The following is a 17815-nucleotide window of genomic DNA, read 5'->3' as shown; positions in this document are numbered from 1 at the left end:
TGGGCCCAGGGTCTTCGTTCTCACAGTCCCTGCGTCTGCCTTCCAAGACTTGGGTGGTTTTGTCAGAGCCTTTGCCAGTGAAGACTGAGGCAAAGAAGTCATTCAGAACCTCAGCCTTCTCCAAATCCTGTGTAGCCAGTTCTCCTGAGAGCTTCCACAGGGGGCCTGCGTTGTCCCTAGTCTGTTTTTTATTTGCTGTGTACCTGTAGAATTCCTTCCTGTTATCCTTAACATCCCTAGCCAAATTTAATTCTAATTGGGACTTGGCTTTCCTAACCTGGTCCCTAGCTTCCCAGACAACATCCCTGTATTCTTCAGCCCCAGTATGTGCTGATGTGCATTTAGATGTTAGGTGGCATCTTCAGAGGGATGGAAGACATGGGAGCCCAGTGACACTCCTGTTGCTTCACCCCAGTAGGCATCTAAGCGCCATGAAGATGGATGTTCATTCCCTTCCCCTCCCTCCAACTCCCAGCAGAATAAGGAACAAAAGAGGAAGAGCAAAAGATTCCTCTTCTTTTTCTTGTCTAAGCGTGATGCTACATGGTATGAACTATTGCTCTGGTTGCTTCAGAACACAGCATCACATAGAATCATAGAATCCCAGCCTGGCTTGTGGTGGAAGGGACCTGAAAGCTCAACCAGTTCCAACCCCCTGCCACGGCCAGGGCCACTGTCCACTAGACAAGGTTTCTCCACAACCCATCCAACTGAGCCTTGATGGCAGCACCTGACATGATTAAAGGGGTGAATTTATCTTTTTCTCCATACTCTTTTTTCAGAGGGCTCCTTATCTGCTTATCATCTTCAGATAAGTAGTAGGTGTCCTACTTCCCTGCCTCTGAAGTGGGTTGCCTGATGACTGCAGGCTCAGGTTTGAAACACGAAGATTAGGTATCAAATTCAGTTGGTTAATTTGGTATCTTACCTCCATCCCAGTCAGACCCAACGCGGGCTCTGAGGCAATCCAGCCACTCCAGCTTCTAAAGTGTGTAGGAACAATGTGGGAGGTGGTAGAGCAATGCAAGGCAGTCTGTGTGGGAAGCTGTTTTCAGCTTGATATTCAAGGGTATTTGCCACCTAAGAGAAGATGGAGCAGCAATGAGCTCCATTTTTTGTTACTTTCTTTCCAGTTCTGTAAGAGGGGATTTGGGAAAAGCAATTGTAGGACATAAGCAGAGGTTTTCCAAGAGATAAGGGAAGGAACTGCACATAGGAATGCTGTGTGCCTGGGAGACAGCAGGTTTATAGGACCACAAGTGGCTGATGCAGCCCTACCTCCATAGGTGCTTGCACAGTGTGGTGCTCTATACTTAGCTAGGAATATACACAGGGAATGGCAGCTCTTTTCATTCTGGGCTTTCATGGCATCCTGCACTTTAGGTGGTACACACTGAAAAGCCAGGCAACTCTCCTTGATGAGCATAGCTTATGTGTCTGGGAGTTGGTTTCTCTCTTTCCAGATATCTACTGCACTTATGTGGGCCCTCAAGATATATTCTCACCTCTTAGTCAATATGATGGAGACACCAAGTCTGTCTGCATGGTTTGTGGCACTATGTTGTATACTTGTTTTGTTCGGACATCACGGAGGAAGACTGTCCTCCTCAGCCCCATGGAGAGCTGGTGTGGCTCTGTGGGATAGAGCTACAGAGCATATGTGCAGAGGAGCCTCCCAGAGCTCAGAGGGGATGGACACAGGGCTTCCTTCCCATAACTTGGAAAGGCTTCAGGAGGGAAGGGCAGGGGCTTCAAAGGCATTCACCCAAGCCCAACATCACAAGACATTTTGGAGAGACTCAAGGCCATGGAATTTGTTGTTACTCAGAATGCTGGAGTTGGAGAGGTGGTAACCCCATTGTGAGTCAGGAGAGAGACTTCTCTGTAAACCTTTCTATTCCAACTTATTCTGCCTCCTCTAGTTAATCCTGTAGCAATTCTAGATCATACTTTGGTAATAGCAATTTTTTCTTGTGTGTTTCAATATTTAAACCAAAGAATAACCTAGGCTATTGCACCATGAACCATCATGTTGCCAGCATGATGGTCAACCGGCACCATTATCTCTGAAGTGAGGGTGCTTGAGGCACTTAGAATATGAGGGCTTGTCATTAGTCCTGTGAATGGATACACATTCTCACACTGGGAATCTCAGAATTTGTTGATATGAACAGTAGCTTACTCTAGACTGGCTTCAGGCATCGTTCAAGCCTTTCATTTCGTCACTTCATGCTCAGAGACATGCCTGGCTTTGGATATACTGGGTAGTCTTCTCTGTAGCCAGCCTAGCTGCTTCTGCATGCCTTCTGCCTTGTACCCCTCCTTGTACCTGGTTGTGAATGTACAAGTGTAAACTGTATGATACTGTGGCATGTTCTGATGAAAGGAGGGAATGATTTTCATGGGGATCCCTTTGGGGCAAATATTTCTTCTCTTTATAAGCCTATAGTGGACTGTTGCCTCTGTCATCCGTATCAAAGCTAGGGAAAAGACAGCTTTGTGCCTACCTGAAGCACTTGGGTTGTCTTCTGTTTTCATGGTTTAGAGGAAATCTTGCCACATAATTGCTTGAGTAAAGCAGCATCCCTCCTCTACAGACCTCCGTGGGCTTCTCTGAAGATCCTTTTTCTAGTTGTTTTGAATCATGGAATCAGCTGGGTTGGAAAAGACCTTTGAGATCATTGAGCCCAACCATTACCCCAGCACTGCCAAGCCCACCACCAACCCATGTCACTGAGAGCAAACTGATCTCCCCTCATGGCTGCCTTCATGATCTCCAGTCACAGCCACCCCTCATCTGCCCCCCCATAGTGGCCCCACACTCCATAGCTGCCGCCCCTACCCCTCACAGCCGCCCCTTGTGGCCCATGGCTGCCCCTGCTCTCCCCTCACAACTGCCCCATCACTCACTTTATGATCTTCTCTTATGGCTGCCCCTCCTGTCCCCTCATGATCTCTACTCGTGACCACCCTGTCTCTTCCCTCATGATCTTCCCTCATGCCCCCTGTCCCCTGCTATCCCCTCAGAATCTCCCTTCACCTCTCATGGCTGTTCCTCCTGTCAACTCATGCTCTCTCCTCAGGCGTCAAGACCATCACACTTCTCCCCTCATGGCTGCCACTGCTCTCCCATCTTGATCTTCCTCACTCCTTATTGCCACCCCTCCTGCCCCTCACAATCTCTCCTCATGACCACCCCATCTCTCCTCTCTTGATCTTCCCTCATTGCTGCCCCTGCTTTCCCCTCATGATCTCCCCTCACCTCTCCTGTCCACTCACAATCTCTCCTCATCCCTCATGGCTGCCCCTGCTCTCTCCACACAATCTTCATCACCCCTCGTGGCTGCCTCTCCTGCTCCTCACGATCTCTTCTCATGACCACCCCCATTTCTCCCCTCATGATCTTCCCTCATGGCTGCCCCTCCTTTCCCCTCATGATCTCCCCTCACACCTCATGATCACTCCATTTCTCCCCTCATGATCTCCCCTCATGGCCACCCCTGCTGTCCCCTCATGTCCCCTTACCTAAGCAGACAGCTCTTTCCATGTTGTGCACCATTTGCTTGTGAGACCATGACCTCTCACGGTGACTGAATTTGGAAGCAGATACCAGACTGTTTTCTGCTCTCCTTTGGATGCTCAGCTAATCCCTTCCATCCAGCAGTTCATCAGTCGGAGTGAGTAACAGCCCACGACTGCACCTCGCCATGAAGACGGTGCACAACAGTGGATGGCAGGTTCAGGTTCTGCATGTGGTTCTCGTGTGGCGCGTTTCTGGTAGCTGGAAGACCAAAGACTTGACTGCCTTTGGCGTGTTGTGCCCATCTGAACACCTTGTCTGATGTGCTGATATCCAGGGACATCTGTAAGTATGCAAGGTGTATTTCAGCATCATCCAAAGTATAGTTCTGAAGACTGGTTTGAAAATGAGCTCTAGACACATGTGTACTGGGGAGGGCTTGGAAGAGTGACATAATGTGGACACTGGCTTTTGAGAGAGGAACCTTGAGATTTTGGTAACTTACCCATACTAGTCATGTATATTTCTGCTAGCAGCATCTCCTTGACATCTGAGGTAGAATCATAGAACAGGTAGGGTTGGAAGGGACCTCATCCAGTCCTAACCCCCTGCCATGGGCAGAGATACCTTCCACTAGAGCAGGCAAGATCTGGGCTGGAGAATGGCAGGATTTAATGCTATTACATGTTTCTTTCGGCTGAACCAATGGTGCTATTGGGAATCTGGTCAACTTTACAGTTCTAATGACTGGGGCAAGTCTGTAGAGGAACTTGTGGGCTCTGTGAGGGGTAAGAACTGGTCTTTCTGGCTGTGGAAATCCAATGCCTGCCTCTCCCATTCCTCTTCTGCCAGAGTGTCTTTTTTCCTGTAGTCATGTTGGTTGAGCCCTATGTCTATGCACACTTGCTCTTGGTTTTCCTCCGTTGCGCTTTAAACTGTGTCAATTAGACATATTAGAAAGGAAATTTCCATGACTGACAGCAGGACAGCAGGTTAAGAGGGACGTTGGGGCTCACTGCTGGGAAGGGAGCAGAATAGCACGGAGTGGATTCGGGTAACAAAAAATATCAGCGCACATGCTGCTGTGCTGAAAAGTTGCTTTAGAGACTGACTTGATTCTCAGATACCAAGTGTTAAGCTGGTCCTTTCACCATTTAACCTCACCTTCTATGTGGTGGAAAATTACTGCCCTCATGTTCTCTCTTCATCCTGTTGTAATACTAAATACTCTCCAAGAGATGCTTATCTATGCTGTTAATGTGTAGTAATGGGATTGCTATTTTAAAAATCGATACAAATATCACACTAAAAAAGAAAGGCTGCTCGATGAGGCTGTCAGAGAGCTGTTTTAATAGAGCTGACATTTGAGACACTTCCCCCAGAAGTACTCTTCCAGTTTCAAATTACTTTCTAAATGTTGCTGCTTGCAGACTCCGGGCTTGCTAATACAAGTTGTCAGAGTGAAAACCTCTCTCTGCCGTTTCAGAGGAGCTGGGAGTCAGAAATATGTTCATTATTGTTTCAATTGATCAAGAACTTGTTCTCTCACAAATTAGGGAGCGGCAGCTCCAAGCACATACTTGATTTTTTTTGTGGTTTCAGCCCATCTGGAAGGTTGGAGAAGCTGGAGAGTTGAAGATGATGTGAAAGTTTAGGATGGCTCTTCCTAGTACTGCTACTTACAGTGTGAAAAGCAGAATTATGCTAACTTGATGGAAGCTGGTTTTTAGATGCCAAAAATTTGCTAGCAGACGGTATGCATTGATAATGAAGGTATTTGAAGTTGTCTTTAATATCCTTTTCATATTTTAACAGTATTTCTTACAGCTCTGTTTAGAATTGTCTCAGTGGTCCCCCTCTTTCAGTGTACTCACGGTCTTCATCAAATTCAGGGCAAAGTCTTTGGGGTGTGTATGTTCTGGTGAGAGCCTGAGACCAAAAATACGTTACCGGTGGCAGTAGCTTGAAGACTTGCAAATCATAGAATCAGAAAGGTTGGAAAAGACCTTTAAGATCATAGTATCCCGGACTGGTTTGTGTTGGAAGGGACCAATTCCAACCCCAGCCACAGGCAGGGACACCTTCCACTAGAGCAGGTTGCTCCAAGCCCTGTCCAAGCTGGTCCAGAACTGGTGCCTTTCAATCTCTGGTTTTGGTATTCACTATATATTAGGAATCGCAGCGATTTCTGCAGAATTGAATAAACACCCGTTTAAAACCTTACTCTGGTTTAAAGAGCGCAGATCTTCAGCTTTGCCCTATTTACATTTAAAATATTTTTGGGTTCATAGTCTTAGTGTGGTGTTTAATGGCATGGAATATGGTTTCTTTATCTACAGGCCAAATCTACTCTCAGGCAGGCCAAGCCTCAAGAGCTTGCTTGCCCTCATCAGTTGGTGTGGCAGACCAGGTTTGCTCATAGTTTAATTCATGTTCTTTTGCCTTTGCTCAGTTACCCTGTCCATCACTGCCTCAGTGCTGCTGGTAATTCTCTCCCTCCCTGGTCATTCCTAGTTTAAAGCTCGATTTACCAATTCCTCCATGCTGCTGGGAAACTGGTGTCTTATGGTCATAGAAACTAAAATCAACACCAGCCAACATCAACCTTACAATCACTTGTAGACCCGCAAATCAGTGCCTTTCTCCTCATGCCATTTTTCGTCACCAGCAAGACTGAAGAGAAGAACATGGCCCACGTCCCCATGTCCCTGACTTTCCCCCAGAGCTGTATAGTCAGATAGCCCAGATCCTTGGCTTGAAGGCACTTCGGATTCCTCTTCAACTTTGAGGGTTGTGAACCTTTTCTGTTAAAACCTGTTCTAATTGTAGAAGTAACTACAATTGTAAGAAACTTTAGGAGAGTGTCAAAAGAAACTGCATTGTCCCCAAGAACAGAGTTGATAAAGTGACCGTGTTGGAGTTTTAATGCTGGGGATGAAGTGAAGGTAATATTTGGCTTTTTTTCAGCTCTCATCTTGGTCACCATGTTACCTTTTTCAGTGTTATGGCTGTATTGTGAAACTGCTTTTTTCATGGCATGCTTTCAGCTAGGTCCAAGGTTAATGGCAGCACAGAAGCCAGAGGTTCTAGCTCCACTGAAGGTTACTTACAGACCAGAATAGCTACAGCACACTTAAACCTACTAGCTGTTCTTAGGAGGAAACCTCTGGTCCTCAGACTTTGAGTGATCTTTATCCTTGTGAATAATAGTGTCAGGGAGAAAATGAGTGAATGCTTTGTACTGCCAACTTGCTGAGGATGTGCTGGAAGAAAGGCAAGTGTGTCCAGAATCGCCAGCCCTGCCAGAAATGCGTACTGTGTGCAATGCTATCGCGTTCTAGAGAGACATTTACTGCCAGAATTGAGGTTGTATGTTCAGAGTGGGGAAGGAGGGAAAGTAAGACAGGGGTTCCTTCCCCTTTTGGCAGCTAGAGACTCTGGTTTTGGTGGAAGAGGTGCTTCATATTCTAATCCATCCTGCTCAGGAAGTGCAGGGAATGCCTCAGAAGCACTCCAGGGGTGTAACTACAGACTACACTTCACCTTTGTGCCTGACCTTGGGCTTATGTTGCTCTTCCCCTTGAAGTCTGCTAAAGTCCCCAGACACCAAGCTCCTTATGGTCTTGGGAAAGCAATGAAATGTATAAGTGAGAGGATCAAATTCATGGTTTACTCTAAATTGCTTCTTTTTCATTTTAATGCTGCGTGATGGACATAAAATCAAACTTAGAAGCCACCCCTGTAAAGAATAGACCGCTGAGGGGTTTTAAGCACACAGGCTTGACAGCAGCAGCTGATTAATAATTAATGAAACTAATCCCAATGAAAGAAATATACCTTTGCTAATCTAGAATTGCTTGGAAGCTTATTCATACATTTTCCATGAGAATCTTTTCCATGTAAGACTCTGGGAAAAGTATATTTAGTGTTTGTTTGCTTTCAGCTCTGGTTTTCAGCGGATATTGCCTGAAACAGTGTCTTAATCAGTCTGACCTCAGCCTCCAGGGGATTGTTTTCCATTGACTATCTCTTCCTCCTCACCTCTCTCTGTGTGCTGCAGTTCTTGATAGAGCTGCTATGTTTGAGGCTAAGAGTGTGTTTGTGTCTCTCTTTTTTTGGGGGAGGAAGCTGATCTAAAGTGTCCTAAACTTTTAATCTCATCCCCTCACCCCTCTTCAGTTTTGAAGCTTGAACACTTTCTCAGAACACTTCCGTCAAATGAAGTGCATAAGAGCCTGAGGTGCACAATTGCTCTAGTCACTGAGTATTCAGAAGCTGCAAATTGCATAATTATTTTTAGTGGCTTTCGTTTCTTTTTAAGGCTTTTACAGAAAGAATGTGCCAGTGTTCTGTTCAGACCTATTAATATTTCACACCAAAATGCACTTTTAAAGCTTTCTGGGCTAACATGCTTCTCAGAATGACTTCACCCGTTGTTATCCAAATGCTGTGGGCTCTCACACTTAAGTGTCTGCATTTAGGAATAGAAGTTGTTAAAAAGGTTTTTAAATGCATGTGAAGCAGCAGATAAGAAGGGAGGGTAGGACCAAGTTTCCTGCTCTGTCATAATCAGCTTTCAAGGTTCCCTAACTCTAGGTTTCTGTATCTGTGCAAGGTCACAGTTAGGTTTGTATAGGAGACTGTCCTCTCTAAGTGAGACTAGCTGGACAGTCAGGATAATAGAGGTATTTCTAATAGATTTGGGCTCTGTCAGTAATCCCTGCAAATAAAATATCTGTAAATGCCAAAATATTACCATTTTGCACTAGGTTATGGTCTCCACAGGGTGCCCTGTGGTGTGTCATTGCGGACTTCATGGGATATTCTATTAAATACCTTGGAAAGGCAAATGGCTAAAAATAACTACATTTGTTTCAGTAGTTCATGTTAAATCCCTGTGACTTGAGCAGCCAGCTGGAAATCTGCCGTCCTACAAGGTTTGCTATTCAAAATGAGCAAGAATCTCTGGGGCTGGGTATCTTTTATGAAACTTTATCTCCAGCAGCATACTTGTCTTCCTGAATACAGGAAGAAATGAGTAACCAGAAAGTGGTGCCTGTAAAGAACCCTGTCTCTTGAGCAGCTCTCTCCACAGAGAAGTGCTCCTTAGGCTTTGCCAACACTCCTAAAGCTCAAAATCAGCTCTATCGGTGGTTTTGTTGCCAAAGTTGTACTGGAATGGGCCTTGCCACACCTTTGCTTAAGGTAGGACTTTGGTATACTTTGGTTGACCTTTCTTGCAAAGAAAAATACCTTCTGCAGCTCCTCATTTGATATATAATATAAATATATGTAAATATAACCCAGAAGTTAAGCCACCAAATTTCCTGTATTATCTGAAAGGAAAGAAACTTGCAGTGGCTAGTTACGTGCATGTTAGTGGATTACACACACAGAAAAAGGAATCAGATCTCCCTTTCTTTGCTAAAAAAAAAACAAAAGGGGAGGAGAGAAGAAGAGGAGAAGACAACATCTGTCCTTGTCCTTGATTTGAAGAGTCTCCTCTGCTTTATTTCAGTGCTTTTGTGGGTTGCTTCTCCTTAGCCAGAGCTGGGAAATTATAAAAGCCACAAGCAGGGAACTTCTCAGCTTTGCTGAGAGCAGTTGGGTATGTAAGGAGCCAGGTGAGGTAGAGAGCCAAAGGGCATGGAGTTGAAATGGCAGCTAATGAGCTTTGTCTCTCACCAGGTTTATTGTGTTCATGCTAATTGCATTCAAGGTGCTTTTGAGGATAAGAAGTGCTAAAGTATTGTCTCACAGTTCCCATTTAATAACTTTCATGGCTTTCTCCTCCTCCTTTTCTAATGTTGTTGAGAAATTCAGTCTCTAAGCTGGAAAGCTGGTGTTTCTTTGTTCTCCCCAGTGGTTATGAATCCAAAATCACAACATAAAAAGGGTAAGGAGCCATGCAAGCTGTACCTCTGCTCAAGGTGAGTTTCTGCAGTTTGGATATAAAGGGGAAAAGCTGGTCATTGTAGCAAGCAATAAAAGAAGGTACAGAAGGCAGGTCACACACAGTAAATGAGCTTCTACACGCAACTGCATCAGGGTCTGCATCTGGCTCTGCTTCTGTTCCCAGCTTCTGTTCCCAGCTTGCAGCCAAAGAAAACTAAATCCAGAGGGATTTCTGTGATAGAAATATTCTTTGTGAATCTCCATGTAAGGTTTTGGTTTAGCTTCTGTAGTTAGGAAGTACCCTGGCTGTTCCATGACAGGATCTGGCATTTTGTTCTTCCTGGTGGTCTGCTGGGAGAACTTAGACTAGGGAAGGGTTGTGCAAATACAGATGTGGATATGGCAAGGTAATGCAAGGGGTTTTTTTGCTGGTTATCCACTTAGACGTCCTGGCCCACTGGCTGTGTGCTGGGAACACATTCCTATGTGCATCATTCCCTCCACCTGGTTTCCAAGAGGAGTAAAGCCTGGGGCTGGGTGAGTGGAGGGAGCAAAGTGCATGGCATCAGGTTCTTTAGTCTGGATGTTTTGGGATCATGCTTTGGAAAGCACTTGTGCAGTTCAGTGCCACCCCTCATTCCAAGAAATAGCACTGTGAGCTTTTGACCATCAGCAGAAATTCAAACCACATCAGCTTGTTTTTAATGGTTGTGTTTTCAACAGCAGATCTTTAATTCCAACCTGTTTGTTTTGGCTTGGGTGTTATTCTTTCCCTCTTGTTCTGGAGTTACTTTGGATCAGGAGCTTCTGCCCTCAAGAGCCAGATGTATTTTCTCCTTACATGCTCATCCACCGCAGTGCAAACTAAAGTAGGATTGGGGGGGTGCTTGAGCTTGTGAGGTGGTTATATATCCCCTTAGAGGGAGATTGAAATGATGTAGAAGGTTCTCCAGCAAGAAGTCTGCTTTCTGCAATGGGAGAGGACCAGGAACAGTCTGGCTCTCCAAGGAGTCACTGTGAATATCATCCAACAGATATTACTCTTACTAAAGCAAATAGCTTTAATCTAAAGGCAGAAGAAAACCAGATTACTTTGCACTGATGAGTGTCAAGCAAAAAACTGTGGAACAGAGAGTAAGATTTTTTTATTGAGTCAAAATATCAGTTGTAAAACCCTGGTTTGCAACCACCAGTGTTTCCACGACCTCGCATTAAATTAGATTAATAGGTGTTGATTTTAGAACTGTTTCATTATCTTCTGATACATTAAAACCTAATCATTTATTCCCACAGGCATTTTCTTATACTTCTGGCTTTTTAATAGTGTTGTTGATTGCCTAAATTAGCTGCAGCATCGTTACCAGTTCCTGTGGTACACTGGCAGTGTTGCTGTGCTCTTCCCCATCACCTGCAACTGTTATTTCCTGCACCCTGGTGCAATTATGCCTGCCTTAACTGGTGGATAATCCTGCCATTGCTTGCTCTGGTGCGTTGTCTCTTCCTCCCTGCCCTCCCCTGAAAGGAAAGCATGACACTGTTAAAAAAGGAGGGGCTTTGCAAGCTGAACTATATCAAACCCTTCCTCTTTGAGTCATGATTTCAGTAGGACTGCAGGGGGACATTCTGGAGACTTTGGTAAGTGCTCCATGGTGCTGTGTTCTCAGATGCTGATTTCTGTACTTAGGAATAGATACTTTTGAGATGCTGGAATTGAGGTAGCTGTGCAGCTGAAGTTGGGCAGCATCCTTGTCTTTTCTGGGAGCTTTCACATAAAGCCAGTTGCTAGAACTGTGTTAATGCAAATAGTGGTTAGATTTATCTGAAAGCTTTCTGAGGATGGGAACTGCTCTTGCTTTTCAGTTGCGGCCAACTTGTTAAAAGCCTAGTTATTGAGGTGTCTTTAGAACTAGTTATTTTTTGTCACTTCTTTGCTTTTTTTCTAGTCATCTCCAAGCTGAAGACTTCCTTGGGGATATGCTGCTTCAACTGCTGTGGAAGTCATAGTATTAGTCTTATACCTTAGAGGATTTTCTGCTGTTTATTTAATGGTTATTACTCTCGAATTGTGTTAGCTTAAAGTCATGCTTTAATGCACTAGTCTGTGCTTTATAAATGCCTTTGTATATATTTAACAGGTTAGAAATGCAATAGAAAATGAACTGTGTTTGCCTGTACATAAACCACTGCTGTGTCACATCTTTTAAAGTATGGGACTGCTGTGCTGTTTCTAACACTCATGGGGCTCGTGAGCTTTGCTTACAAACACCAGCTGAATACTGTGGTATCAATGCAGCTCTTGAGAACTTAACGCTGAAGTTTAAGGCCAGGATTTTCAGGGTTCCTTTGTACTCCTGCTGACTTTGCTGCAGTTATAGCAAATATCAATTACTTACAAAAACACTGAGGCAAACTTGAAATCCTTTCATATTTGGAATGAATAATTCCTTGTTTCCTTTTCATCTTCTCTCTGTACAGTTGTGTCCATAGTGACTTGTCTGGTGTTAAGTTATTAAACAAATCAACAACTAAAGTAAAGCCCTATCAATAAATAAGCTGCTTAGATCTAGACCAAAATGTATTAGCCTTATGTTGAATTACAGCTTTAAAAACCTCTTTACACCAAACCTCAATATTATGAAATAATAAGAATTGCTTTCTGGGTTAAGAAATATGTCTCTCAATGCACAGCTGCCAGTCTTAGTGAAATAAGTGATGTGGTAGAGGGGGTGCCTGTGAGGTTTTTCTTTGTTTTAAAGAACCTGGTGGGTTTAGGGACACTTCTCTCTCAGCATCACCTTAGTTGTTACCAGTTAGCACTTCACAAGGGCAGGATGATTTCTTTGTAGCTGGAGGCATCTCAGTTTCTCTAGCAGTGTGTCCTTGTAGAAGAGGAACTGCTTCTCTGCAGTTCCGTGATCCTTGCTTGTCAGTTTGAAGCCTCTGCATATGTGTATGGCTTCCCCCTTTTCCTTAGTGTGTGCCGTTTGACAAGCCTGCCCCATCAGATAACCTCCCTGGAATAAGTGTTCCCACCTTTCCCATATGCTTACCAGTTAATGCGGTCGACTAGGTTAGGGTCTGCTCCCTTACTGTCTGTCAGTCAGGTTTTCCTTCCTGCATGTTCTTGTTTGTGGCTTCCTTCTTTTCTTAACCCTTTTCCCATTGAAAAGCCCCTTGAGCAGATGCCCATAAAGGAACATCCGCTCTCTCCTTCCACAGACTCTTGCAATTCCTGGGCAAATAAAGAAATGCTTCTTTTCTGAAGCAGGGCATGACCAGGCTGGTGGCCTCTTTGGAGGGCATTTTGTTCTTGTGTTCTGCTGATGATGAGCTGCTTTAGTGAGCTTTCTACAAAGTCTTCTCCTGAATCTGGTGCAAAGCTTGTCAGACTTTTGTCCTTGCTCTGAAGATAGGATGTGATGGAGTTAGTAATGCAAAGGAGATCACAAGCTTCAAAGCAGGGAGAGTGCTTTATTTCCTGCTGCAGCTTCTACTTGAGAAGCAGTGTATCAACTTTCTGCAGTGCTGAAAGAGGAAATAGCTGTGGTGGGCGTCTGTGGAAGGTGGTGTGGTGCTTAGAAGCTCAAGGTACCCATGAAGTCCACATGGAACGTAACCAAATAGCCAGATCATGTACCTGGTATTTGGGTTTGTGCCTGAATCACACTATTACATGATTTTCACATGGCATGCAGGCTAGCTCAGTATTGTCTTGGGAGGCCTGAGATGAGATTTGTAACTGCTGCCACACTGGTGCTGATATAGACCAGGATGTTGGTGGCTTCCTGGCTGCCTGGGCACAAGCTGCTCATATTCAGGTCCATCAACCAGCACCCCCAGCTCCTTTTCCATGAGCAGTTTCCAGCCGCTCTTCCCCAAGCATGGAGCGTTTCAGGGGGTTGTGGCCCAAGTGCAGGACCCGGCACTTTGTCTTGTTGAACCTCATCCCATTGGCCACAGCCATGATGAAATACATTTTCTAGACTTTTGCCTTTTCTTGGGTTTAAGTCATTCCTGTTGCGTGCAGAAGGTGGGAAGGAAGAAGGCAGATTTTTCCATGCTCTTCCATTACTTAGCAGTGGGAGAGTGATTGTGATCCCAAGTGTGCTGAAGAATGTGGGGGAGTAGCTGTGGACTTCCACCATGCACAGTGAGCAACACTGAGTCAGTTGTGTTCCACCTTAGAATGAAGTGGTTTTAAAATAGCTGTGAAGTAGAAATGTACATTTTTGTTGTGGAGAATTGCCTTTTCTTTCTTGCTTTAGGGCTTGCTCATACGACACTCCATCATTCTATTTATGACTACAGCTTCCCACTGCCTGTGCCATCCCTATTTTGTCAAGTGCCCTAAGTAAATTGTTTCACACTCACTAGTTTTTGGATCTCAGAAACTATATATTTATACAGGAGTGCTTCATCAGACCTGGAGAGTGTAGTGTGTGTTCCTGCGTCTGAGAGGGACAGGAATCCATAGAGCAGCAGGACCACCTGAGAGGCAAGCCCAAGGAGAGGGAAAAGGAGAGAGAACAGTTTGGGGAGGGAAAGTAGGATTTGAGGTCACCACATTAGCTGGCTGCCAGCCTTCCTTTCAGAGCAAGACCTTTTCCAGTGCTCACAAAGGAACATTAAGGGAACTGAAGTATTTGCTGCTAGCATAAATAGGATTTTGTTCTGTGTTTTGGTGCAGATGAAGGGATGCTCCTTCAAAGACACTGAGGTCAGTCCAGTGTCTGCTCTCAAGGGTAATGAAGTGTTGTAACTTCTTAACTTTTTGGACCCAATAAACTTAAAATCCACTTGTTCTTCAGATCACACATATGGACTCTTATCCTTGTTAGAGGAGGAGTCCTGAAGGATCAGTGTTCAGGTGCTGTAGCTATTCTAAGCTTCTGGTGTACTGAGAGGCCACGTGAGCTGCAGTTTGCTTTCTCTGTGATGGATCTGTTCCTCCTTAACATCCCCTTTAGTTTGTAAATACACTACATTAGGAATTGCTTATTGTATATGAATACTGAATAGCAAGCATGCCCATCAGAAAGGAAGGCAAATTGAGACATGGCAATGAATTGAATGGGGTGGCATATAAGGTATGTTCCTTTCTCAAAGCATGTTGACTTGGAGTTCTTTTTCATGCAGGGAAAGAAAGAGGAAAGTGTAGTGTGAAAGAAAATATTTTCTCTAAATGTTAGTTTCACCTTTTAGGGATCAGTACTCCTCCTCATTCTTTATGCTGGATTCAAATTAACCTCTCCTTTGCCTTCCTAGGGTACTGGTACCTCTCCCCCTCCGCTGTGCTCTTTCAGGTCTCGATGAGCACCATGCGGCACCGAAGAAATGGCAATTTTGAGAGCTCCAGACTCCTTTATTCCAGCATGTCTCGCAGCATCGATGTGTCCTGCAGTGACGCTGTGAGTAGCTGCTCCTTCCTTGCTAAGCTTGCCTGTTGTCTTGGGAGTGAGCTAGAGTCCTTTATGAACTGGGTCATGTCAGAAGGAGAGGGATTGATTTGTCAATTTTCCCTTTATGGAGAAAGTCTTCCTAGCCAGTGACCCTGCAACAGTAGCCCTGGTGCTTTGTTAGCATGGTTAAAGTCTAAGATGCATTGCATTCCTTTTTGATCCCTGTAACTTTTATGTACATTCTTAGTCACTTCTGGTTTTCAATTCCTTTTCCTATTTCAGAGACAAATCCTCTCATCTCGAAGTCTCTATAAAGAACTCCCCAACCTCTTCATGCAACTTGATGGCAAAGGCAGACAACATATCATTATGTTAAACATCCCTTTCAAGCCTCAATGCTTTGCTGATCACAGCGATTGTCTGGCAGTTTTCTTGCTTCTGAAGGCCTAATGACAAGCTCTTGGGTCGTTAGCAAGTGGTTCCCCCTCCCTTTTATTTTTCTGGTCTTGCATCGTTGTGGCTGCTTATGTTCTTTTCCATTTTCTTTTTGGATTTTATACTTTTAATGCTTTTCTGTTTGGAATTGAACTGCTGTTTAACTACTAGGGTTCTGTCAAAGTGGGAAACTAACAATAGTTGTACGTCTTCCCTTTTCATCCCGAGGTAAATCTGTTCTTCAATACAAAACTCCCAAACCTTTATCATCAAGTGAGAAATCTTTTATTGCTTTCCTACCTTGCAAGGGCATATTAGGAATGAATTTGCATTTCCCAAATGTGAAAGCTTCCCCTGTGCTTGTGGTTTCCAGGTTAATGCTTAAACAAGCTGGAGAGACTTGGCATTCCACTGAGCTCACATAAAGCTCCACTTTTAAGTTGTTCAGGTCTCCTGCTGGGGTCTTTTGAATGAAAATAGCTCCTACCCTAGAGGGTGTTAAAGTCTACTTCTGTATTTCCTTGGGAAGAAACAGTGTTGGCCACAGTCTGCATCACTTAACCCCAAAGATATTGGTAGTGCTAAGTTACTGCAAACATGGCAGTGCATGCAAATGGGAATGCTTCATAGTTTACAGCTACCTGGATTGTGCTACTGAAATCAAGTAACGTATTTTCTATGTGGGTCTTTTGGATTAAAAGCTGACATTAAAATAAGCTCTCCAGCAATTCTTAGGGCATGAAATCTATTCTTCTGGTTTAGGAGTTATTGTAAGTAAAATTTTCTCTTTAATTCTTTTCAAGGATTTGGTCAGCTTCATCCAAGAGAACTTTAAGAAGAGAGAATGTGTCTTTTTTACAAAGGACACCAAGTCAATGTAAGCAGATATTCTCATGTTTTATGGGCATGGGGGTGCTGAGGATGTTCTGTGATTCTTATAATGATTAATTAGAATTGTATAGTATAATTCTATAGTATCATGATTATTATAATTCTTATTGCTAAGCCAATGGGAAGCAAACTTCTCAGGGTTTTATGAAGAGGCTGAACCCAGCAATGCAGCCTGACCTCAGGACAACTTCTTTCCTTGCTTGGCTTGTTTGCATGTGCCTGGGGTATTCTGCAGTCACAGTCAAAATAACAGGAAGGCCGGTGGTTGGACGGGCATGCCGGGGTGCTTCTGCCAGCTCCAGACCAGTGATCTCCAAACAATTTCATTGCACAGCCCATCAGTAACAACTTGCTGAGCATACCCCCCAGTATGTGTTTATTTATGAGCTAGATATATCTACTATAGTAATAATACATTATAAACCAGACATAAACACAGCAATCAAAAAAGGATGAGAGAAAGATGAAATAAACAACAGTTTTGATATTACATTTTTCAAGTTTGTTTAATAAACACCTTTCACTTTGGAGTTCACTGCTCCAGACTCTGGGGTTTGTATAAAAACTGGAAATAACAGGTTTTGGGGTTAATACACAAGTATCTTGATAGAATCAGCCAGGTTGGAAAAGCCCTTTAAGCTCATCCAGTCCAACCATTCCACAGCACTGCCAAGGCCACCACTAACCCATGGTACTGAGGCCTCGTCTCCACGGTGTGTGAACACTTGCAGGGACGGTGACTCCAGCCCTGCCCTGGGCAGCCTGTTCCAATGCCTGAGCACCCTGTGGGGAAGGAATTGTTCCTCAGCCCCATCTAAACCTGCCCTGGTGCAGCTTGAGGCCGTTTCCTCTTGTCCCATCCCTTGTTCCTTGGGAGCAGAGCCCAGCCCCTCCTGGCTCCATCCTCCTGTCAGGCAGTTGTAGGGAGCGATAAGGTCCCCCCTGAGCCTTCTCTTCTCCGGAATGAAACCCCAGGTCCCTCAGCCATTCCCTATCACACTTGTGCTCCAGGCCCTGCACTAGTTCCATTGCCCTTCTCTGGCCCTGCTCCAGCGCCTCAATGTCTCTCTTGTAGTGAGGGGCCCAGAGCTGAACACAGGATTCGAGGTGCAGCCTCACCAGTGCCCAGTACAGGGGCCAGTCCCTGCCCTGGCCCTGCTGCCACACTGGTGCTGATACAGGCCAGGATGCTGGTGGTTTCTTGGCTGCCTGGGTACAAGCTGCTCCTGTTCAGCTGTATCTATCAGCACCTGGTGCCAGCGCCTCACCACTCTCACAGGGAAGAGCTTCTGCCCAAGATCTGAATTTTCCTAGCTTTCCCTAGTCCTGCACAACTGAAGTCCTAGTTCTTCCTACCTTTGATGCAATTTCAGTGTTGGTGAGGAGGGCATTGGTAGTGACTGCACACCGTGCCGTGCATCAGATAAGAGGTGGTGGTGGTGGAAATATGCTAGGAACACAGTAAACTGCCTGTAAAATCTGCTCAGAGACCAGATTCCCATTGCTTCTTGATTTGAATATGTCTTAAGCATGCTTAGCCGTCAGTCATGCCCGGATTTTGCATTGAAAATGGTTACTCTTGGTAGTCATCTTAGTGAGCTCTTCATATGGATGAGAGCACAAAAAGGGAAAGAAATCATAAGTATCCATCAGGTTAGCAGCAGATTAGGTCACT

At 44.6% G+C, this 17815-nt stretch overlaps 1 protein-coding gene across 10 annotated transcripts in view; it reads left to right on the top strand.

Annotated features, from left to right (window-relative positions):
- The first annotated feature begins 3727 nt into the window (after nt 1–3727).
- Nucleotides 3728–17815, top strand: part of TRPM8 (transient receptor potential cation channel subfamily M member 8) — a 50349-nt gene continuing 36261 nt past the window's right edge. For all 10 annotated transcript variants that reach the window (XR_009744461.1, XM_061459746.1, XM_061459736.1 and 7 more), the window contains exons 1-3: nt 3728–3865; nt 14719–14823; nt 16053–16126. Coding sequence is in view for 9 of the 10 variants with exons in the window: in XM_061459746.1 (XP_061315730.1) it covers nt 14725–14823; nt 16053–16126 (173 nt within the window). In the remaining variant the exon portion in view is untranslated. The remainder of the gene's footprint in view (nt 3866–14718; nt 14824–16052; nt 16127–17815) is intronic.

Source organism: Pezoporus flaviventris, unplaced genomic scaffold (assembly GCF_033815535.1).
Source record: "Pezoporus flaviventris isolate CSIRO_AGI_PZ_B2104156 unplaced genomic scaffold, CSIRO_AGI_Pfla_v1 ptg000001l, whole genome shotgun sequence".
NCBI lineage: Eukaryota > Metazoa > Chordata > Aves > Psittaciformes > Psittacidae > Pezoporus > Pezoporus flaviventris.
The sequence above is the reverse complement of the archived record's forward strand: the minus strand, read 5'-3'. Positions and strand labels throughout refer to the sequence as shown.